Genomic DNA, 24,912 nt, shown 5'->3' with positions numbered 1-24,912 from the left:
TGTACCTTTTACTACACTACATATGTGTGACATCTAAATAGAAATAGTAAAGTGCAAGCACCTTAAAATTTTACTTAAGTACAGTACTTGAGTATATCTACTTAGTTACTTTCCACCACTTAGTTATATATTATAATATTCTTTGTTCAAAAATGCATCTTACAGCCATATCGCGCTTAAACGTCTAGGAGACCGCTGCATGTGAAACTGTTTTAACCGTGTATTGTAATTCGCGTATCTGAGACGATCCAATAGCGCCATCTATGGACGGAAATAGGTTCCTGCTCCTTACCACCCCGACACCACCTCACCGCCGCTGCAAAACACAGCACAGGCCGGGCTACCGTCTGTCTCTGCATAAGGACAAGGAACAACGTCAAAATGTCTGACATGGAAGACGATTTCATGTGCGATGATGAAGAAGATTACGACCTGGTATTTACAACTGAAGCGACTAAGTTTGCTTTTAAATTTCAGCAGTTTTTGTCAGTGCCGTGCCGACAGTACGGGCTGGCTAATATTAGCTGTTTAGCTAGTTAGCTTGTTGGCTAATATCAAGCTGTGAACGGGTGACTATCGTTAGCTTCCTAGCTGGCTAACGATAGTTGGCTTTAGCTATCAGGCAGCTGGCTAATATTAATTAACGTTAACCATGCCAGATAGCTAAATTAGGGTACATTAGTTCAGCTGTCAGTGGATTTAAATTGCAGGCATGAAAAGCAAGCCAACCGGCTAGTTACCAAACCACGACGTAAGCTAACTTAACGTTAGCATAAGGCTCATATTTGCAGAATAATATTAAGACTCGATTTGCTATGCTCACCCTTGGGTTAGCCAGCGAAGAGTTTATGATATGTTTTGTTTGCAAACGTGTAACTTCTTTGCTTGGACTTTGACATGCATATCCTTAAATGTATATGCTTAGGAATACTCAGAGGACAGTAATTCAGAACCAAATGTGGACCTGGAGAACCAGTACTACAACTCGAAAGCCTTGAAGGAGGATGATCCCAAAGCAGCACTCAGCAGTTTCCAGAAGGTGGAGTGGTGGTCCTTAAAAATAACCTGTTTCCTGTGTATAGGCGTTTAAGCATGATACTTATTGACATCTCTTGATTTTGTTGTGTGTTCAGGTATTGGAACTAGAAGGAGAGAAAGGAGAATGGGGATTCAAAGCATTGAAACAGATGATCAAAATAAATTTCAAGCTGGTATGCTATGCAACACATGTAATAATTTATTTGAAGTGGTCCCACCAGACCTGAATTCTTGTGTGAGGAGTGATTTTTCTATGTGTCTCTACCCTGTAGACCAACTTTCCAGAGATGATGAACAGGTACAAGCAGCTCCTTACATACATCAGAAGTGCTGTCACCAGGAACTACTCAGAGAAGTCCATCAACTCCATTCTGGACTATATCTCTACCTCCAAACAGGTATGGACAGACATTATGAGACGGGAAAATCCAGCTGGCAGTTACATGTGGAACTCTTGAGTACCAAATGTTTGAAGAATGTGTCTTGTTGAAATGTGCTTCTTCTTTTACTAGATGGACTTGCTACAGGAGTTCTACGAAACCACATTGGAGGCTTTGAAAGACGCAAAAAATGACAGACTGTGGTTTAAAACTAACACAAAGGTACACAAAAGTTCTTCACTGATTCAAAGTAGTCTTAAATAATCATTTCCTAGTAAAATGGGTGCTGAAAAATTGTCTTTTGTTCTTCCTTCCCTGCAGTTGGGGAAGCTGTATTTGGAGAGAGAAGAGTATGGGAAACTGCAAAAGATACTTAGACAACTTCACCAGTCATGTCAGGTAATCAGGTCAATTTTTAAACTTTTTTTGTTTGAAAATGCAATAATACATTTCCTTTGTTTGATACAAAAAAGGAGGTTTTCGTAAACAATAATGATCTTATAAGTTGTTGTTCTTTTTTATATCAACCAAAGACAGACGATGGAGAGGATGACCTGAAGAAAGGCACACAGCTGTTGGAAATCTATGCTCTGGAGATCCAGATGTACACAGCACAAAAAAACAACAAGAAATTGAAAGCCCTATATGAACAGTCACTTCATATAAAATCTGCCATTCCTCACCCGCTCATAATGGGAGTTATCAGAGGTATGATAGTGTACAAATCACCTTCCTTCACAGAACATTTGCTTGGCTTTGAGTTGCGTGACTCTACCAGTATGTGCAGTTGTAGCTGTTTGCTGAATGACCTGTGCTTGTTTGCTCCTGACCAGAGTGTGGCGGGAAGATGCATCTGAGAGAGGGTGAGTTTGAGAAAGCTCACACAGACTTCTTTGAGGCCTTTAAAAACTATGATGAGTCTGGAAGCCCACGAAGGACAACATGCCTGAAGTACCTGGTCCTAGCCAACATGCTGATGAAGTCAGGAATAAACCCTTTTGACTCTCAAGAGGTATGAAAATAATTGTGACTGTTTTTAAATGTTTGCTTTTGATAACTGTGCATGTACTGTATGTAAGTATGAAACGGGAGAGAACAAGACAGCTAGTTGCCACGTATGTATGTGCAGTTTGCAGTTGAATTTATGCTAAAGCATAGCTCAAATGTGTTTAATCAAAAGTATTTGCTGAAAGTATTATTGCGTTTTTTTGTTTAATTATTGAACATTTACTTCAGTTTTAGTGCGAGGTGTAACTTTTCTTTTTTTTTTTTTTTTTCCCCCCAAAGGCCAAACCATACAAAAACGACCCAGAGATCCTAGCAATGACAAACTTAGTAAGGTAAGCATGCATACATCTATTAATGGAATAATGTGTGTTTACGTCACAATTTTTGCTCTTCTAGTGTTGCTCTTTTTTTAAATTTCTATCTGTTATAACATTTAAGTCACAAATTTTACTCTGAGATCCATACCATCTCATTAGCCACAGCTTTCTTAAGGAGCAAAAATGGACAAGCAACAAGAATAATGAGACAGCCTTGTCACTGACAGTTGTTAAACATAAAGGTTTTACATATTTGGAAGTGAGACCAAAAGTAAAACACAGCTAAAATGTTGAGAACAGTTCCTTTGGGTAAGAAGTTTATAGTTCCCTTTTTTTTTCCAAATAATAGGCTTAGATAATATCGTTGAATTTTGGACTTTTTATCTGTCTGATCATTGTATGCTGTCCCATGCACTCCGTAAGGTTGTGTCTGGCAGAGTCACTGCGGGCTCAATCACTAAACATCATTGTGTCATTGTAAGGACAGAACAACTTATAAAAGAGAAGAAAGGAGAGGCTCATTGGCTATGATTGTCACCATTCCCTAGCACATCAGCTCTTATATACAGTAATGAATTATTCAGAATCCACATTTTATTCAAGTATACCCTAGGTGTGTGCCAGTGTGCCCTCAGCACACTGGGCATGTTGCACTCAACTGTGCTTTGTGCCCTGCATCTACATATCACAACCAAGTTTTTGAGGAATATGTTATCGTTTATGGCGAAAATTACTCAAATGGACCCAAAGGGCTAATAATAAAAACTCTTCCCATAATGTTTTGAATGGTTTCACTGTATGGCCTTTGGTCAGTATTTCAGCTGTGCTCTTATTCCATCCCCATTCCATACTAGTTCTAACAGCTTGGTATGTGCAGATGTTCACATCTTTGAATGCATGCCTTGTATCATTTCCTCTAAGTTCAAAATGATACATTTACAACATTAATGGACTTGTCATAATTTATTCAAGTTTCCAAAACAGTGTTCTGTCAACATTAGTGTACATTTCACAGTATTTGTATAAATTATGGAACACGACTATTGTCTTTCCAAGTCTTTAGTTGTGTTCTGCTTCCCTGTTTGCTCTCTTTTGTCCTCATGTTTACATAAGTTACAGACACTGTAAAACTGTAATAAGAATAGTGTTTACATAAAAGTTTAATATTTTGGAATGTGTTTGACAGCTATCAGGATGACAGTTTTTCTGTGGGTCACGGAAACACAATGTATATAGTATGACAACACTGTATGTTTTTCCTTTCAGCGCCTACCAGAACAATGACATCACTGAATTTGAGAAAATCTTGAAAACAAATCACAGTAATATAATGGATGACCCTTTCATTAGAGAGCACATAGAGGGTGAGTGGTGAACATGACTTCAGTCCACATGCAAGAAAAATGTTAGTAAAACATTTTTTTCCACACTTTATAAAGTGTAGCTGATCATGTGCTGTTGTGTTGCAGAGCTCCTGCGGAACATTAGAACTCAAGTACTAATCAAACTCATCAAACCATACACGAGAATACACATCCCTTTTATTTCTAAGGTAAGTGCACACAATCAAAAAAATGTCCCGTACAGTGGTTTTATCTGTTTTCTTTCCTCTTTGAGCACGCCCTGTTGGAATAGTATTAGACAAGCATTTGCACTGAAGGCCATGTGACTTTGTGTGGAGCGTTTTAAATAGATTATGGGTCATTCCGTGTCAAATGAGATAAGGTTGTTGCAGCACCGTCTCAAATGTTACTCAGACCTTGTCTACATCATGAATGGGTCCCCAGACCAATACCTGTAAAATATTTCTGTTAAAGTCCCACGTTTTCATATTTTTTCAGCACTTGATATTATTTCATTTTAATATTGTCAAAAATGCCGTATCTGGGAAGCCATGTTTGGGCATTAATATCTTGACAATTATTGTTCCTAGCCTCACCAAACTTTGAAGGATGGAAGACAAATGTGTCTTGTACGCCAAAACCATTGAAAGCCCGTACTGAATGCCATTTTATTTTTATAGGGTCTTAGATTTGGGAAAAGTGCAAAATTCCTAAACGAGAGTGATACTGATACTACAAACCCACAGTTTTGCACCAGTATGATATCAATCTTTTTTCTTTTTTTTTATTCTGCAAATACAATCACTTATTAATTCTGTGCCAATATTTGGGGTCTCTACCACCAATGGACAAGTAGATATTATGATTTTAAAAAACCTCATGGTAGCAGGTTTGGTCATCTTCATATTCCTGATATATGTATGGTAATTAAGGCTACAAAGTGCCAGTGTCCTTCTGTTTTTCCGTCATAAAAAAGGAGACAGATTTGAGAGATATTTCACCTATGGCAGTAAAAGATCTATTTCAGGATGCATTTTTTTTACCTCAGTATCTTCACAATTGTTAAAATTCCTGTGTCATAAGAACTGTAAGAAATAAAGATCAACATGTTTTCAGTATGTTCATTAGAATAGAGGGCATTTGAGATGGGAATTATGTCTCCTTTTCATTCAGATCATTTTTTCTTGTAAATTATTTTGTATAGCGGTTTTCTTCAGACTTTTTTCAATGTTAATTATGTATTTTTCTTTATCACTAATTGTATCTTACTTAAAATTATATTAACAACAGAATGGGATATAAAAAAGACTATGTATAATTTGATGAAGTAATGTTATTTTCTCATGACTTGGGTTCATCTCTCAGTACATGCAACATTCTTAAATAATGCTTGTACATGGGATCCATTAATGCTTTTTCAACCTATTCTGTGTATTTATTTATTACTTTTTACATACCTAGATGGATGATTTTCTCCTCAGGTCTTTTGCAACTCATCTAACACAATGCTTACAATAGGATCTTCAGAGTGTTGAAGTCTATCCATCATTTAATGTTAAATCAGACCAGTTGACCTACTTCTTTACAGATCGGAGGATGAGTCTTGTTTGATTCCCTTGTGTTTCAGGAGCTGAACATTGATGTGTGTGATGTGGAGAGTTTGCTGGTGCAGTGCATCTTGGATAAGTAAGTTTTTTTTTTTTTTTTTTTTTTTCCTTCCCCCTCCCCCAAATGTGGTAGCTTTTGAAGTCTAAGACAAGACATAACTCCCTTCCTGTAAATAGATGTAGTTCCTCATAGTTTGCATCATTTTGCCCTTAAGGGGAGTCAGGTGGTATGAATCGACAGTTTCAGTTAAAGGGAAAACTGAAAGATCACATTGACTTAAGTATTCAGATCTATTGCTATGACACTTGAAATTTAGCTCAGGTGCCTCCCATTTCTCCTGATGATCTTTGAGATGTCTCTGCACTCTGATCAGAGTCCACTGAACTAACTATACGAGCATGACTAAATTGGGTGGAGGAATGGGATTGTCTTTAATTTTTCTGATGCAACGTGTTTGGCTTCTCTGCTCACTCTGTATTCTTTTTACCCAGCACAATCCACGGCCGAATTGACCAAGTTAACCAGCTACTAGAACTGGACTACCAGAAGAGGGGAGGGGCTCGCTACACAGCTTTAGACAAATGGACAAATCAGCTGAACTCTCTGAACCAAGCCATTGTTAGCAAGCTCACATGATGGCATGTAAAATCAGGAGACAAGGAAAATGGCATGTTTGAATACATCCATAAAGTATGCTACTGTGCTTCTTCAAGTATATCCTCTGAGACAAGATACACAGCACAGGTTTTGAGAATGCCACCAATTTGAAGGAGACTCAGAGAACCACAAGAACATGTTCAAAGTGTGTTGTTTTGTCCTGACGAGAGGAAATCACTGACACTTATTTTCGTTTTTCATGTTCCTGATTGGCAGATCCTTCCATGTGCAACACACAAATGCTTCAGTTGTGTAAAAAAAAAAAAAAAAAAAAATGTATGAATGTGTATGAAAACGTGTACACAGTATTTTAATGTATACTGTTGCCTGTTGGTAATAAACAGATTTCTCTCAGCACTAAAAGGATTCAGCTGCCTTTGACTAGATACAAAGTTTGAACTGTGCGACAGGCTAAACGTGGAGTTGGAGTCGAATAAAATGTTTTTATCTGTCATAAATGAGCCATAACGAATTTTTTTTTTTTTTTTTTTTTTTTTTGTGCTTGAGTTGAATGACTCTTCGAAGATATGGCTATGCGGTCATGACGTGCTGCATTTTCCAGCCAGTAAGCGCATTCTGGGCCTCAGCGGCTTCCGTTCCAGGTGACTCCCATTTCCACACTGAGCAGTTTGCTCCCTCTCCACAGTGTAGAGCCTCAGCCACAGGCCGGCCTGTGCAGATCCCCGCCAGCTGACGCAGCAGCATCTAGCAACAGTTAGCGGGGTCCAGTTAGAAGGAACTGGGTGTGAGTCACTATCGTTATCATCATCATCATCATCATTATTATTATTAGTCCTATTTACAATGAAGAAATGAAAAAGGCCAACCTTGTGACGTCCACATTGTGGTCAATGAAGATCTGTCGCGGCGAGGGTGACTGACATGGACGCTAGTGACAATAAGGTATAGTTTATTTTTAAATTATCTCATTTTTGTTGGGGCATTGCTAAAGCTTTAGCGGGTGGAAAAAGGGAACCTAACGTTAGTTTAAGCTGCCGAGGCCCAATTTTGGATTCTCGTTAACGTTATTCAAAAAGCCGCTATTCCGGTATTGTAGTTACAAATAGCGTTGCTGAAATTTAACTTAAATTAGCTATTTGGCTCGTTATCCATACTAACAGCACGACGGGGTTTGGTGTTAAGTCACAGGCAACAGTAAGACAAACATCCCACTTTGCTAGTAAGCTAACCTTAAAAGAGCTAACGGTAACCGCAGCTCATAAGAAAAGAGAGCGGATAATGCACTTCTTTTCCTAAGTTGCGATGCATGTGATTGTGATCATTTTACAAACTTATGTAGATGTACTTCATGACATTATTCCTATACCTTATGCCCAGAAAGACACCCTGTGTCCAAATGTTAGTTTGGCTAGCTAGCTAGCGAAAGCTAAACATCTCAACTGTCATTTGACGGCGCTGGTCATTTTAATCAGAGCCACATATACAGGCTGGTAGTATTTTTTTTTTTTTAATCGTAATGTTTGGTAACAGTTTGGAGAGGCAGACTTAACAAAAACGTTCCAGTGTCAGGTAGGAATGTGTGCATGACAGTAGTGTTGATGTCAGTAGAGGCGGAAAGGTTTTGGGGACCGTAACAGTAGGAAGGTCTGGTTCTTCTGCATGTGTGGCATTCCTCTGACGCTTTTGGCATGCAGAAAGTTTAGTTTAGTTTTGCTTGGGTTTTGTGTCCAGCGTTTATTGCCAATGCCTCATGTTGACCTGTTAGCTTGTACACTGGACGATGGTGTTCTCTCGCTGACAATATGGGGCTCTTCAGGTCAAATGTGTCTGATATCCTGACAGACTGCATCTAAAATTTTGTAATCTAGACTGCATTAGTTTTAGCTAGCTGTACCTAATAAGGTCATTTGTGATATTCATCAGTTCTATCATCATTAACATGAAACCTCTTAAAAGCTGTAATACATATGCTCTACTATCTACACCACTCACCCTGCTTTCAGTACAGAAACAGATAACTGGTAGTGTTGAAAAGCAACTGGTGTGAGAACAAATGCTTACACAAACAGAGGCTTGTGAGATCAGTAGCCCCCAGTCAAATCACTCCGAGTTCTGTCATCCCCAACGGATGCACATCTGGGTCTGACCTCATTGCCTTTTTCACAATCACAGCTATTCTCGCTAACACAGAGATACACAAAGACTCGTGGTTGAATCAAGAGATTGATCCTCTGACCATCTCTGTCACAAATTTCTTTTTCTTTTCTTTTTTTCTCCCTTCTCCACTCATGCTCAGAATTCATGATTCACCATTAGCGCACATGAGGCCTCCATGCTGTGGCCTGGAGTCTAATTAGCTTATCCTTTAGTACTGTCCCTACTTTATCCTCTCAAACTTAATCCTATAACAACACCTTATCAGCTATACTGTGCCAGCGTACAGGTTCCAACCAAGTACTGTAGTCTTAAAACCTCGCAACCACATCAATCTGGGCATGGAGGCCACTATTACTCTCTGGGAGTTTTTGAAAATGTTACTTTAGATCTGTAGTTGGCTCCTCTTTACTGAACTGGCAGAATAGGCTCCATTCAGCATGACTCTTTTTAGATAGGATGGGTTCTATAGATTACCTAAGGAAAAAAGAGGGAAGCACCCACAGACAGTAGCAGTGGGAGACAATAGCTGTCTGTGTGACATCCACCGGCTGCACTGATACTCTATTCATGCATCCCGACCACTGTTTCAGACAAGTGAGGGGGTGTCTTTGTACTCTGAACCCTGTCACCTCTTCTCATTCTTCGCAGAATAGCAGATTATTTTTTTGGGACCTCTTGGGCAGAGCTGCCACCTTGGGTTAGACCAGTGCCAACATGATGTCAAATAAGGAGCACTCAGAGGTGTGAAAGATGCTCCTAGGCAGAGACAGCAATGAAAAAAGAGAGGCAGACAGACAGCAAAGTGTGGGAGACAAGGGGCAGTTGTTATTTTTGTCAGAAAGGGCAAAAATTGTGGGTTTCCCTACAAATTGATCATTTAATTTAGTTTGCTATTTTAAGTTTTATGACATATCGACAACTCTTACATTTTGAGCAAAATCACAGTAAACTGAGAAAATGTAGTATTGCCCAGCCTTTGTACATGGCTCATAGTTTACTTCATCTGACAAGCATGTAAGTCTCAGATGAAAGTTGGAGCATTTATTCTGACACCAGCAAACATGATACTATCTTGATATTATAAATTTAAGATAAGGGTTACCATGTTAATACATGTAGTTGTACAATATGGAAATTATTGCTCTGGTAGTTTTTACACAGTATACAGCACTGTACATAAAACAATCATATGTTTTCTGATTTTATTTTTTGCTTTTAATTTATTAAGGAAATACACAGGCCTGCCTGTTAGTTGGTGTCATCATTAAGCATAACCTACCCATTTGAGGTTATGTCTCTAGTTTTCTACAGAACACTAGTCTGAAGTCAATGATTGAGTTTGGGAGTATTTCTGTGTTTCAATCCAATGCCTGTCTTCCAGTGCCCCAGATCTCTAACCTTTGGCCTTTCTGTGGACTACTTTATCATTTCCTACACCACAACAGCCTGAATGTTGGCTTGGTGTGTTTGGACCATGAATCTGGAGACCCATAAAACCATACTGAGTAGAGGAAGACCTTTAGTTAGTGCACAGTGATTTGGAGAGGCTGTTATCGTGCCTTTGCCTGTTGTAAATGTGTCACAGCTTTTTGACTGAATTGCTTTATTGATTGATTTTATATAGATTTTTGATGGTATGTATATCTTGTCATATTTTGTACTCAGGAAATGCACTTTTTTTTGAGTGGTCCAAAGCTCTATGTTGCCTGCAATTTCATACGAAATTGGCACTTGGAGGTCATTTTCTTCTGGTTACTTATCAATCCTTTCAAGAAATATTTTGCAACCATAAAATCATTTTACCCTGATACTTAATTACATAACCATTAGAACACACAGTGTATATAAATGTTAGGGTCAATGTAGGGCTACATCTGTGCTGCTTTATAAGGATTTCAGAAAGAGATATACTTCCTGCTGTAGTGAGTTGCCAGTGCTGATTTTTTTTCAATTTACTTTAATAGTGAAATTATTTTCTTAATATCCTCATTTGGCAAAAACTCAGATCATTGTGTGGAGCAGTTTGAAGATCATATGGCACATGTTGATGGTCTTCCATCTTAGTCCAGTTTCCTTGTTGTTTCCCAATGTGTGTCAAAGGCTTTGAGGGAAGTGAACCAAGTAGCACATAAGGCCTCAAACAAAAGCTTTAAATTTACATCTACTATTACCTTATATAATCAATTTTAAGTGTTCTAGCTACATCTTAGCAGAGGATAGCATATATAAAATTAAAAATCTCCCAAAACAAGCTATGAACTCTTTTCGGCTTTCAGTCACAGTGACTCACCTCACCATATTACCCAGAAGCTGGATGGATGGAGCCCTTCTTTGACATGTTGTGTACTTTGCTTAGATCCTCTGGCAGCTGTGTGTTATGTCATCTATGAAACTCAGAAAGGTTTTTTGTCTTTGTGTTAAGGCCTGATACCTTTTTACTGTTTACAGCCGTAAACGCGTAAGGCTGTAAACCAACTGGAACAGTATGAGGAAATGCAGTGCTCAGCTGTGATTACCACTAAACAAATGAGAGGTTGCTCAGTCTGTTGGTAGAGTATGTTCAGCTCAGACATGCAGTACTCCAGTTAATCTTAAAAATTCCTGGACATAGATCTTCATAAATAGTTTTAGTTTTTACAGTGTTTTGAGAGTTGATGTTGGAAAGTCATCAGATTTTATTATTTTTTATTTTTATTTTAAGGCCTACCTACCCATCCTGTGCAAAGAATAAAGTCAAATTATGGTAGATCGTCGGTGGGTTTTAATGGCTATGTTGAGACCGCTTGTTGCTATTTCTTTCTCAAATACACCATGTGGTCATTAGTTGGCTGCCATTGCTCATAGTGTGACAGTAATGGATGTTCATTTGTCTCTGCAGGATGTGAAGCTCTCAGCCGAGGTGGAACCATTCATCCCACAGAAGAAAGGTCTTGAAGGATCACTGGTCAGCATGAGTCTTTCTGGAGAGGCGGGTGGTGGAGGAGGGAGCGGAGGTATAGCAGGAGGTGGTGGAGGGGTGGAAACCACTCCCATACCCAGCTACCTCATTACCTGCTACCCTTTTGTCCAGGAGAACCAACCCAACAGGTACTATTACTCTGTCACTCCAGGGGGAGATTTGGGAATGGGTGACACTCTAAAGGCAGTCGCTTCAACTACCATTTAACAGTGGTTCTGGTTCATGATAATTATTGATTTGTCAGTGCTGTCAACTTTGGCAGAAATATTGTCGTTCCCTGTTGCATTGTGGTGGTGTCCCCATTTTGAACTGCCCAAGAACTATATCCTGTCTTCTGGACCTTTCTTTTATAAGAATAACTCTGTTTACTATAATAAGAAGAAGAGAACACCGTGTTCCTGATGTTGTGCTTCACAAAAGAGATCACGATCAATCTTATAAACAGTGTATTGAGTTTTTTTGAGAGTGCTTAATTATGAATGGAAACCTCCCCGGAGTTACAGAGTTTACATGGAACCACAATCTATGTTTCCAGTGGCTCCTTCTTTGTCCAGAGCAATCTGCTGTATCCTGCACACATCCGTTCCTTTGTTTCCTTCCCCACTATTTGAATGCAAGGAAATACCCGCTATAGTAAGCTGGCTGTGAAAATGTCATCTGGATCCTTATCAACAGTTCTGCATGCCATGTGACACCCCCTAACAAACCAATCAGCATACAGTACACCTCACTGCTGCATCACAGATGCTATCACGACCTTCCCCTTATGGTTTCATGTAACATTTTGTAGAGTGTTGTGTATTATTTTGTACAATATCTACTGGGAGAAGACTATCTTTCTGTTAATGTTGTGTTCAGGACGGTTTGGTTTGGATTTGGACAGCCTCTCAGAGAGGAGTTATTTGAATTTGGTCATTCTTCAAAGTTAAAAGAGTAGAATGTTAGCAATAATTTAACACGTTACCTCTCTACTGCTTCACAGGCAACATCCTATGTATAATGGAGGGGAGCTGCGCTGGCAGCAGCCCAACCCTACCCCTGGTGGTCCATACCTGGCCTACCCCATCTTGTCTTCCCCCCAGCCTCCTGTCTCCAATGACTATGCCTACTACCAGATTATGCCTGCTCCATGCCCACCTGTGATGGGCTTCTACCAGCCCTTCCCTGGCACCTATGCGGGTCCTGTGCAAGCTGGAGTGGTCAACCCTGTCTCAGCAGATATTGGAGAAAGACCACTGCCTCTGGGGCCAGCGTATGGGATGGCCAATCAGAGGGGGAGAGGCATAGTCCGGCCCAATGTTCTCCCAAAGGTACAGAAGGTCAACAGACGTACTGTGATACTGTCACATTCATGTCATACATTATCTATATAACCAAGAAGTGTCCCTCCTCATCCTCAGTCTATCTAGTGAGCATGCCCTGCCTTTTTTCTTTTTCCCTTGCAGCAACAGATGGGTGTTTGCCAGCCTCCGAGGGGTCGCCGACCTCCAACAAGGAATGTAGCTGTGCAGAAGGAGGTGTGCACCTTGGGGCCTGATGGTAGGACCAAGACAGTCATGCTGGTGGATGCAGCACAACAGACCGGTAAGAATACTGCAGCAATAATTAAAGATACATTGAAGTCCTACCATGCACGATGTATACAGAGTGTTTTTTTATGTTATTTAACAATTTATTTAAAAAAATTAAAAAAAAAAAATCGACCAAAAACTCTGCCAACTAAAGATGAGAAGCCTGTTTGTTGCAGAACCAAAAAATTCTGAGTTCGAAGTGTATGGCCAATGTCAGTGTTGTTCTTTAATCCTTTGGCTAAAAGGAAGCTGAGGCTCCAAACATTCCAGACTTTGTTAAAGTTAGCTGCTTTGCCTGTGAACAAGAATCTTTCCTGTCAGTGAGGAAATGGGACACAATGCCTATTAAAAACAGTGTCTGGTCTTACAGGTTGATGTTGATGATGCTTGTGCTTAACCTCTGAAAGAACTGGAATGCAGAGTTTCCAGTTGGTAAGGTTAACATGTGTGCAGCTCATGATGTCAGCAATAATGTCTCTGTTCCTGAGAAAGTCAGAGCCTGTATAAATAGTTTTGTTATTGAGTTGTGGTTTTATGTCACATGAAAAAACATCATACGGTTAACTCCCGATCCAACTTTCTGTTCAGTGACTCACTATTGATTTATCTACAGTATTTATAGCCCTAACACTAGAATGTTAATGATGGTAGCTATTTTATTCCACTTTATAATACTGTGTAACAAGTTTATTTCAGGTCTATTTTCTCCCTCCTTGTCCTCAGATTTCCCAGGTGAGGTGTCAGGGCGGTGTGCTGCTGAGCGGGCCAGTCCTCTGCTGTGGAAGAACCGAACAAAGAGAAGACGGGCGTCCCATCCAGCTGAAAGCTACAACGAGCAGGGCGCCAGTGAGGCAGATATAGACAGTGACAGTGGCTACTGTAGCCCCAAACACAACCAGGCAGCTGGGGTTACACAACGAACAGCAGAGAATACAGCAGCACCCACGGTATGTTAGCTACTTATCATCAGCTCCAGATCCAGCAGAATTTGTTTTACCTCCCTATACCTATTACCTACCATAATTGGTAAATTGATCATGCCTCAGAACAGTTCTTCCTTTATAATATTGCGATAGACAGCCCCCCAGTGCTGTGGAGGAAGAGATTTGAAATTCACAATAAAACTGAAGCAAAAATAAGAATAGCTATGCAGACAGGAAGTCAGGAAGTAAGAAGTTGAATATTATTAAATTTACAGCGAAATGGCAGGTGGAGCATCTGTAGCTTCAGTAATGTGACGTATTTCGGACTGAAACAGAATATGTGGACAGGGTTTAGTTACAAGAGAGGTTTAAATCAAATCCTTGATGTTTGATTGGATTGTGAAACGTGTGTACGGCTTAGCGACTAAAGCGAGCTGTAGGACTGTTCACCTCAACCCACACCTCCCTAACCTGCGCAATTTAGATCATGAGGAGGATAAAGTTTAAATGAATCATTTAGACCTCAACCACAGTATTTTTAAATGTAAACAAAGTTTTTATAAACTGAAATCCAAACACACACCTTACTATGATATTTCTCTGCTACACACACAAGCTGACACTCAAAAGCAATTTTACATGATGGGCAGGGTTAGCTAGTTGCCCCAAATCTGATTAGATTGGATACATTTATGTAACTGCTCCTGAGCAAAAGATGAGTCATCAAAAATATTTTTATGTTTTACAGGAAGAGAAAGGAGAGGAATTTTTTTGTATGTTATCAAGGCATTTATCATGTAACAAGAGAGTGATGAACAAATAACATGAGGAAACAAGATCAGGACTTGGAGGATATATTTTTAATTTCACTGTGTCTTAAAGTAATATATTTTTTCCCTAAATTAAGCCTGTCATGTAGTGCTTTGGTCCAAGGTCCAGTCATAGCTCAAAAAACAGTCTTTTAATGGATAAAGTTGGCTATAATGTTATTGATGTTTAAGGTAAGATAGAAGGTCAGGAATTGTTTAGTTTTGAGATTTGATTTAGTAGAGCTGGTTTTGGCCAGTACACAGCCTGGAAGTAAAAGCTGCTTAAGCAGATGAATTTGTGAAACATACCAGAAAAATTAATATATTCTCCTATTTAATTTTCCGAAAATAGCAAATATAATTTTTTTCCTGCAACAGCTGCATGTAAGATCTACAGAAAGAATCCCAAGAAATGTTGTACTGTAATGCATAACTGTGAGTGTGTGCATGTGCGTGTGTGTGTGTGTGTGAGTGATTGCAGACTACCTAAATTAAATTTTCTGGCTGAAAGTCGATATTACACAAAAGCATTTGTTAATTTCACAAGTGGAGTACACATTGAATCCCAGTATTGGCAGTTTTTGGATGTTACTATGGGTGACGTGAGATATGCCAGGAAGAACAGCTAGGACATACCGCAACACACAAGACTCCACTCCACTATAACAGTAGTGCCTGGCTCTGCACAGAGGAACTACCAATTTAATTTAATCCTTAAATTACCTTTGCCCAAACAGTATTAGTAGCATATTCAACATACAGTAGATGTCTTAACTTTCCTTTTTTCTCTACCTCTTCCATATTTCCTGTGTCGTGTAGGGAGTAGAGGCTGGTGTAATGACAGGTAAGTTTGATGCAAACATAGGAATCCTTCCTGACCTCACATCTTCCCACCGTGCTTTCATAGGCATATTTCTTACGCATCCTATATCTGATATTATTACAAATGAATCAGGATTTTCCCTTTTACCTAAGAAATACTTTGGTTTTTTGTTTTTTTGTTTGTTTGTTTTTTTGTTTTGTTTTGGTTTTTTTCTTCATTAGCAAGTACCTGGGTAAATGTCGCCTCTCAGGCTACCCCGAAGTCCTGGGGGGACAGGAACGGCCAGTTTCACAGAGCAGATCAGAGGAAAAATCCTGAACAGAGAAACTTCTCACAGGTACAGTCGATCCCACTGGAGTAAGGTAAAATGAAATTAATTTTGGTGTAAAGGCTCTAGCCTGTAAGTCACACTAACGCTTACTGAGCAACTGATGAGGAGGGATCAATGTACAGCAAATCTCCATTCAGCTGTAGGGAACAGAGCCCATATGTGGATACTTGTGTTCGGGAGGGAACAAAACATGTACTTAGACAACAAACAAGCAGTAGTTTAGTAACAACTGAAGAAAGTGGTGTCAACAGAATGACCAAAAAAAGTGAGGTGCAATATTAGCATCCCCAATTAGCTAAAATTAGGGATGCTAATATAATTCATGTAATTATCTGACCCTGAGAGTTTTTGAGAAATACTTAACATGTATTCAGTATAACAATTACATTAATCATTTCCATACCGTAGTTGATTTTTGGTTGCATTTGGACATAGTTTCTCAGAATATGTGTTATGTATACCTTTTGTGTGGAGTGGATATCCAGTCAAAATTCTCCTTAATTTGAGCAGAGGACTGTCAAGCCATTCAGCCATTGCCATGGGTGTATACATGAATTAGCCTAGTGGAAAACTTTCATGAGCAGCCGCTTCCGTAGCCTGTGTGAATTAGTTTGCAAGCTTTGGCATTTTCGCTCTTGCCTCCTTTCCCCCCATTTTCCCCTCGCCAGACAGAATGTGCACAAATACATAGAGGGTAATAAGCTTATTAAATAGCAGTGGTACCCTGTCTGACTCCTCTGTTCTCTGCCTTACAGGATTTTAACAGTGGCTATCCAGGGCGTTTGCCGCCCAACCAATCAGAAAGAAGACTACAGCCAGCAGTGGTCACTGGTACTGAGCTCACCCCAGAGCCCCTCTACTTTGAGGTGAGAGAAGGTTTCCTGTGAATTTCAGTGCAATGAATTCTCAGTGCCTCGCTGTTCCCATCACTCTCATTATAGAATTATGTTAGGTAGAGTTTGCTGTGCTAAAATGTTTTCTACATGTTTTTTCAGGATGAAGATGAGTTCCCAGATCTTGCTACTGGAGGGGCTGTCCAACGCAGCAACAAACCAGAATCCGCTTCAGCCCAGACACACACGCAACCTAAACTGCCCAAAAACCTGGTAAGGGAAAGTGCTTTCTGAAGACGTCTGTATTTGAAGGCTCTCTGTTTCATTCGCTGACTGTTTGCAGGGTGTGCACCTCTCTCTCTGTCTGAGACAGTTTGATGTGTATTTAGATACATGGTCCACTGTTTTAATCAAAAACGATGTAAATACGTAACAATATAATACACTGCGATTCAAAGCCGATTCAGTACGATTGAATTCAGATGCGCTTAGGATTTGATATTTTTACTCTTTTATAGTAAGTGTGACTAAAATAATTTATTGTTTTCTCAACTTTTATTTAAATACTAAATCAGGAAATTATATATTGTGCCACAACATCAGTTAACACAGGCAGTGATCCACTGGATAACTTTTCGGCCAATCGTTAAGGAGGCTGAATTTTTAACTAAAAGTGTGCTCACTGAGTATTATTTATCTCAGTTCCTGGGTAAGTGGGATCCCTCTGAATTTTCGTATATTTCATAACGCTGTGTTGGGGCGTGTCCCATTTTAAATAAAACAGAATATTGCTTCAGTAACAGTTTTGCCTTAAACCACAAGAAGCTTGGAAGTAGCATTAGCTGCTAGCACTAGCATATCTTCTACTGTGTTGACTGGTCCTCCCAGTTACTGTTACCTATTAGTGCATATGTCACCTTCTGAAATTAGTAGCAAGGTGTATGGTTCCCCCTGGCATATTTTGAACACTGTGAATGCAATGTAAACATCAGGCAGCATTGTACACATTGTGCACAGTGGTACCAACATTTCCTTCAGCGTGTGAATGTTGTGGACGCTTGGAGCCTTATGTGGTTAGGAAACGTTACGAGCCAGCAGGAGAGGCACGGGCTGGATGCACCAGCTCACACACAGGCAGCCTAGAGGCACACAAATGCAGAGAGAGAGGGAGCACTTTGGAAAGTTCGGTTTTAGACAGCCATATTGTGTTTTTTACACCCCTACTAAATACTCATTTGTGTCTCTATACGCTTCACAGCTGGATAACCTACCAGAAAACTCCCCTATCAACATTGTGCAGACACCCATCCCCATTACCACCTCTGTTCCCAAGAGGGCCAAGAGCCAGAGGAAGAAAGCTCTGGCTGCTGCCTTGGCCACTGCACAGGAGTACTCTGAAATCAGCATGGAACAGAAGAAATTACAGGTATAAACCTGTAGTATGTCTGCTGGCTATGTAGGTTGGGATCACACTGAACGGTTTTAATTGAAATGACTTGTCAATGCATTTCTTTGCCTTGTTTCATCAGTTCTGGTCCTTACCACTGGGCCTCCTGGCCTATGAGCATCATTCTGATCTTCAGTTGTATTTGACTCTTTCATGGGCGTGACTTTGTTCTGCCTTTTCTTTCCTCGCCCGACAGGAGGCATTCACCAAAGCAGCAGGGAAGAAGAGTAAAACCTCTGTCGAGCTGGACCTGGGAGACATGCTTGCAGCTTTGGAGAAACATCAGCAGGCTATGAAGGCGAGGCAACTCACCAATACCAAGCCACTGTCTTTTACAGGTATTCATAAACTCTATCAGACGTTAACAAGTGGCTTTTTCTTTCATCCACTTTTATTATGAAGCCCTGTGCACATCCATGTGCACATCCTCACATTCTTCTAATTTTGTTGTCCTCCTCTCCAAGTTGGAACAACTACTCCATTCCACAGCTCAGGCTCAACCAATGTGCCGTCCATGCTGAAGGGTCATCAGCAGCCGTACTCAGCCCCACATAATGCCCTGGATTCCACTGCACCCCGTGTCAAGAGAGGGAAGGAGAGAGAGATCCCAAAAGTCAAACGGCCAACAGCTCTTAAGAAGGTTGATGATTTTAGAAGTTTGATTTGATGATTTTAGATTTATGAGGTTAATGATTAAGGAGAGGTGGGATGATGATGTTATTTAGCCTGCATAAGAGTTGCTAAAGGGAATGGGGATCATTGAACCATGGAAGTACACTCCAGTTCTTTTTAAGTGCCCTTGTTTTTGATATTCTGTTTTTGTTTTCTTTTTTTCCTATAGATTATCTTGAAGGAACGTGAAGGTAAGAAAGGGAAGGCAAGTGTGGAACAAGAGTCATCAGGCCAGGAGGAGCATGGAGATGAGTGTCTACATTTTACTGATGATCTTACACGAGAGCCTGCCTCCCAAGAGGGTGAGGGCAATTCATATTAAGAAGTGAAAACATTTCATTTGTACCCATATTTTCTTATCCACAAAACAGTTTCTAATTGTTATCTCTGGTTTGCTGTTTGTATCACAGAGAATGGTCTGAGTGTTCCCAGTGATGCATCTCTTTCCCCGGCCAGTCAGAACTCTCCATATAGCATCACTCCAGTGTCCCAAGGTTCTCCCGCCAGCTCCGGCATCGGGAGTCCCATGGCTTCAAACGCCATCACCAAGATCCACAGCCGACGTTTCAGAGAGTAAGTACACACTCCTATCCCACATGGAGGGAGAAACAGAGCGTGGAAAAGGAAAGACTCTTTGTAGGAATCCCTGGAATTGGAATGTCACAAAAATGCATGAAGTGTTAACAAAAATGGTTAGCGAGGCAAATATTTGTCCCACTCAAACTCACAGAGCCTTGGCTGTGAGAAGCATACTATGAAATTGAACGGGTGTTTTTTAAGGACGGAACTGTACAATGAAGAATTGTAGAGTACGGCAAGGATGCCTAGCACATTGTCCCTTCTCAGCAAAAATGTATGCCAGTGGTCACAAACACAGCATTGTCCCTCTATGTCCTCTGGTGTAGGCCTATTGTCCCAGCCCACCCTTCTCTAACAGATTTTGCATTTAAAGCCTCCAAAAAGCCTCTGTGGCCAAGCTCCTCCTCTCAGCTCTGACCAGCAGGACACTTGTTCCTCAGACCACAATACGTTGACCTTCTGATAGATATTTCATCGAACCACAAAGTTACTGGGAGTATGCATGTTGTATGATGGCTCTGGTTTTCCTAGAGAAGCTGCAGTGCTTATCTTGATCAGAAAAGGGCTCTGATAGCAACAAAGTGTAATAGCATAAGCATAACCAACAAGCAATTAAATTAAGTTTTCATGAACAGCTGTATAAACTTAGAGTGAGAGTCATTTTAAGGATGATGACAAAGACTGAAGCCTTTTTTAGGGCAACTATTTTCATCATATACTGCTCTGATGGTTATTTTTACAATTACTTGTTTGGTCTATGAAATAAATAAATGAATAAATAAAGAGGCACGGCAAATTTTCTAAATCCCAAATTGACATAATCAGATTGTTTGTTTTGTTGGAGGAGCACTCCAAAATCTAAAACTTATCCGCTGACTATTGTGTAGGACAAAGAAAAGCAGCAAAGCATCAGTTACGGACTGCAACCAGAAAATATGTAGTATTTTTGCTTGAAAAAATAATTTTCAGAATGAATGGCTTATCAAAATTGTATAGATTCTTTTTTTTTTTTTTTTTAAATCAATTAACTAATTAAGTTCCAAAGGCTGTGATTACCATTTCACACCATTATTTGTGCCAGTTAACACTAATGCCGATCTTCATTGTTAGCTTGGTAAACACCCAAAACACATTTTGAATATCTGTAACCCCCTTGATTTTTTTTTTTTTTTTTCTTCTGTTCCCTCTCATGTTTTTTTTTTTTCTTCTGAAGGTACTGTAACCAAGTGCTGAGTAAGGAGATCGACGAGAGTGTGACTCTGCTATTACAGGAATTGGTTCGCTTCCAGGAGCGGGTCTACCAGAAGGATCCTACCAAGGCCAAATCCAAACGCCGCCTGGTCATGGGTCTCAGAGAGGTCACCAAGCACATGAAGTTGCATAAGATTAAGTGTGTCATCATCTCCCCCAACTGTGAGAAGATCCAGGCCAAAGGTAAAGAATGTTGCAGTATCATCTCCAGCATCTGTACTTACTGTATTTGATCAGATTGTCTGAGCTCTGACCTACTGAGCAGTAAACATGTTTAATGTGGCTAGAATTTATATTTTTATAATACAATGAGCCAAATGAAAAAGGGAAAACAATGCGGTAAAGTGAAAGGGCTTGCTGAGTGAGGAGGCCACAGAAAAGTTCATCCAAATCTTCAGTTCTTTTTTTCTGAGCTTTTGAGCAAGTTTCAGCTGATTGTTTAGCTGTCTTTCTGCGACTTTACTGTTTTGGTTCAGTTTCACTGCTCTCATAGCGTCATTTTCAGACAAAAGCTATATAAACCCACCGTACGCCACCTGATCAGCAACAAACTGCAGACAGACGCAGTTAACGACTAGTTGATGAACCTAGTGAAACTTCTCTCAGGAGCTGGCAGAGACCAGAAACAGGGTTGAATCTTACTCTGACTTACATTCATCAGATGGCCAGAAACACACTTCCAAATGAATGATAATGTTTCCCCGTATCTGCCAGATGTGCAAATAAGCAAGCACAAACCCAGCAGTCACATACTGCATTAATAGATGCCAATTTGTGTTGCTCCCAAGCCCAGCTTAGGTATTACCAGAACAGCAGGTTTTTGCCGTCTTGTGTTCAAGTCATTGCTTGACATTTTGTGTTCTTTTTGTAAATTGGGTTACTCAAAGTTGATTCAATTGAGTCATTAATTGTTTACTGTGTTGCAGGTGGTTTGGATGAAGCTTTATACAATGTAATTGCCATGGCTAGGGAGCAGGAGATCCCGTTTGTGTTTGCCTTGGGCAGAAAAGCTCTCGGACGTTGCGTCAACAAACTAGTGCCCGTCAGTGTGGTTGGCATTTTCAACTATTCTGGAGCTGAGGTAAGACATTCCCATCTACAAAAATTCTTTCATTGTTATAAATTGCTTTTAATACTTGATTATATATTCATCCAATCTATCTTAACAACAAGTGAATGTCAGTATAGATCAGTAGAGACATACTGTGGCCTCGGAAACACCGGATCATATCTAAGCAGCTCATGTTGTTGTCATGTTGTTGTTGTTTTTTTTTATAGATTTTATTAATTTTTTTGATTTTTATTTTTTGCCTCTCACTAACTTGGTTAAATCCCTCTTCCTCCTTCAGGGCCTCTTCAACCGTTTAGTGTCTCTGACAGAAGAGGCTAGGAAGGCCTACAAGGACATGGTGTCAGCTCTGGAGCAGGAGCAGGCCGAGGAGGCTCTGAAAAATGACAAGAAAGTCCCACACCACATGGGGCATTCACGTAACCACTCTGCTGCTTCTGCTATCTCCTTTTGCTCCATCTTCTCTGAGCCTATCTCAGAGGTCAATGAAAAGGAGTACGGTAAGCTCCCTCCTCTCTGTCTCTCTGCTTTTTGTCTTTGTCATAGTTTTTCAAGGGTTATCTGTATTCAGTGGGGGAAGAAGTATTCAGATTATTTACTCAAGTAAAAGTACCCCTTATTTTTGATACTGATTTTTAACTACTATAAGTATTTCAATTCAGTGGTTCCCAACCTGGTGGTTGGGCTTACTCCAAAAGGTCACAGGATAAATCTGGGGGTTGTGAGATGATTGATGTGGTAGAAAAGAAGAATAATGGAAAGGTTCTGCTGCTGAGAATGTTTTCATTTTACTCTGTTAGTTGATTTAAAAAAAATATTAGCTGATTTGACTTGTTTGTGCTTCAAACAATAATTTAAATGAGACCATCTGACTGGGAATATCTCTTTTGGTGGAACTGCTACCAACTTCCAGAAATCCAAACCAACCAACAAGGGGCCCCAACTAGACACTTTGTAAGAGGTTACAAGACAAATTGAGACGATGTTATGTTTTTTTTTTTTTAATATAAAATCTTATTATGAAAAGTAATTAGCAACCACAGCTTTCAGATAAGAGTAGAGTAGAAGTATAAAGTAGCATAAAATGGAAAAACTCAAGTAAAGTGTAATTTCCTCAAAATTGCATTGAAGTACAGAACTTGAATAAATGTACTTACTTGATGGGGTAAGAAGGAAGAGTAGAAAAAAAGAAATGTTCTGCCCCTAGGAATGTCTTCTTTTTCTCTCTAATACTTGGCTATAAAAAAAAAAGGATTCTTTGCGGTTCAAACAATGTCGTGAACAAAACCATGTGATGGAATGAAACCACCACTGACTGTAATTTTGCTGAGATAAGAAAATGGAGCATAGCAAATCTATTAATTCCTGCAGAGACCAACTGGAGGAGTATGGTGGAGACTTCAGATGCCCCCGAGCCTGTAGAGGCGGAGCAGAGTCGCCCTGCACCTTCGACGGCCACGCAGAGAGACAGTGAGGCACTGGCAGCCACCGCCAACGCCGCCCAGCCTGGCTCCACTGCTCACCAGCCCAGGTCAGGGCCTCTGACACAGGGTACCAGTGAGAGGGACGAGGTCCGGGTCGACGACCGGCTGGAGCTGGCCTCACAGCAGAGCACAGAGACGGGCTCATTGGATGGGAGCTGCAGGGGCCCGCTGAACTCCTCCATCACCTCCACCACTTCCACCCTAGTCCCCGGGATGTTGGAAGAGGCAGAGGAGGAGGACGAGGAAGAGGAGGACTACACTCCTGAACCTATATCTGTCGAAGTGCCCACCCTCACTAGCCGCATCGAATCCTGGGTCTCAAAGACCCTGGAAAACCTGCAGCTGGGAAAGAGCCAGGAAAGTACAGAAGAGGAGGAGGAAGAGGAAGACGATGAAGAGGAAAGAGGGCAGAGTGAGGACGAGGAGGACCTCGATTCAGCGGACATCACAGAGACGAGGATGGAGGGCAAAGAGCAAGTGGAGGCCAAGAAGGTCACCGGCTGAAATCACTTGTCCTCCTCCTCCTCCCTCTATTCTTACATCTTCCATTCGCTCTGCCCTCTGTTGCTCTCACACATCCCTCTTCACAGCAACCAGCAGCTTTTCTCCTTTGTCTCTAACCCCTGACACTAGACATAATCTCAGGTATCCAACCAACTGACCAACACTCACACACGGCCCATTAATCATCACAGAGAAACTGACCAACTTACAAACACAAAGGGTTGCAGACCAAACAACTACTAACACATTTTGAGGGATAGCAATTGATACTTCTTAAAAATACTCATCAGCCCTCACTTGTTCAGCCCATAACCTGCTACACTTGAATTCAGAGGGAAGTTTTTAATTTTCCTTCTCCGAATCTGAACTCTTTGAGTCATGGACTTTTCTAGGAGCAAGTGATGAGTGCTAAATAATGTTGAACTGCTGTCTGTAGCTCACAGAGAAGGTTGGAACCTTTCAGCTCCCATCTTACTTTATTCAGAGCCCTGCAAGGTTTACAGCTCCGCAAGTATTTGTGTGTGTGTCTCTTCGTTTACAGGCACATACTTTAGTTTGCATTTATTTTGGTGTGTTCATTAGCTTTATTTTTGTAAATATTGTGTGTGTTTGTTTTTTTTTTTTTTTCACCTCACTGCTCAATGAGGGAAGGAGAGACATGCATTTCTTAATTACTGTTTGGTTGGTATTGAGCCTTCCTCACAGAATATTATAGTGTCAGGGGTTTTGTCTTTCTACCAAAACCACTCCCACCCATCAGTTTTCAGAGAGTGTTTTTTAATGTTTAAATAATGTGTCCCATTCTGTATTCAGATGATTCAAATGATTTAACTTCTAAGAAGCAAAACAAGCTTTGTGTATATAACTTTGTCTAGGTGGTTCTACTACAATATGTAATGGTTTGTCATATTGATTTGCTAAGTGTGAAACTATTTAGGGTTATTTTCCTCTGACTGGAATTGTCTTCAGTTCCCAGAGGCTTTCTGTGCTTCATAAAAAAAAAGTGCTCCTGTTCTCTCTGGCGGCGTTTTGTTCTCTGATTGGGGGGAGGGGGCTGTCAAGCCTTGGTAATGACCTAAGACATTTTTAGAAGTCTGTCTATCAGATTTACCATCAACACTGAGATCTTTTTAAGTCTTTCTATCCAGAAGGAAATTTTGCAAGTGTTTTGATCTGCAGATAGACACA

The 24,912-nt window shown here is 40.4% G+C and overlaps 2 protein-coding genes across 3 annotated transcripts; both read left to right on the top strand.

Moving 5' to 3' along the window:
* The first annotated feature begins 253 nt into the window (after positions 1-253).
* On the top strand, positions 254-6,768 carry cops2 (COP9 signalosome subunit 2). The gene is made up of 13 exons (XM_040115445.1): positions 254-435; positions 926-1,039; positions 1,134-1,211; positions 1,311-1,436; positions 1,551-1,640; positions 1,740-1,817; positions 1,952-2,126; positions 2,252-2,430; positions 2,706-2,758; positions 4,010-4,107; positions 4,213-4,295; positions 5,714-5,772; positions 6,186-6,768. The coding sequence occupies exons 1-13, from the start codon at positions 382-384 to the stop codon at positions 6,328-6,330; spliced, it is 1,332 nt and encodes a 443-aa protein (XP_039971379.1). The 5' UTR covers positions 254-381; the 3' UTR covers positions 6,331-6,768.
* A 170-nt stretch (positions 6,769-6,938) lies between these two features.
* secisbp2l (SECIS binding protein 2-like) lies at positions 6,939-24,737 on the top strand. 2 transcript variants are annotated; one of them, XM_040159718.1, is made up of 18 exons: positions 6,939-7,254; positions 11,348-11,556; positions 12,411-12,738; positions 12,874-13,012; positions 13,723-13,946; positions 15,551-15,575; positions 15,776-15,891; positions 16,641-16,751; positions 16,881-16,991; positions 17,977-18,144; positions 18,362-18,503; positions 18,630-18,805; positions 19,007-19,139; positions 19,248-19,410; positions 20,630-20,850; positions 21,594-21,748; positions 22,017-22,236; positions 23,108-24,737. In XM_040159718.1, the coding sequence occupies exons 1-18, from the start codon at positions 7,234-7,236 to the stop codon at positions 23,722-23,724; spliced, it is 3,279 nt and encodes a 1,092-aa protein (XP_040015652.1). In that variant the 5' UTR covers positions 6,939-7,233; the 3' UTR covers positions 23,725-24,737. The 2 variants fall into 2 exon arrangements, with proteins under 2 accessions (XP_040015652.1, XP_040015569.1); XM_040159635.1 differs by lacking the exon at positions 6,939-7,254 and having other exon boundaries at positions 11,324-11,556.
* Positions 24,738-24,912: the final 175 nt, after the last annotated feature.

Source organism: Xiphias gladius, chromosome 1 (assembly GCF_016859285.1).
Source record: "Xiphias gladius isolate SHS-SW01 ecotype Sanya breed wild chromosome 1, ASM1685928v1, whole genome shotgun sequence".
Classification (NCBI taxonomy): Eukaryota; Metazoa; Chordata; class Actinopteri; order Istiophoriformes; family Xiphiidae; genus Xiphias; species Xiphias gladius.
This window is presented reverse-complemented; position numbering and strand designations above follow the sequence as displayed.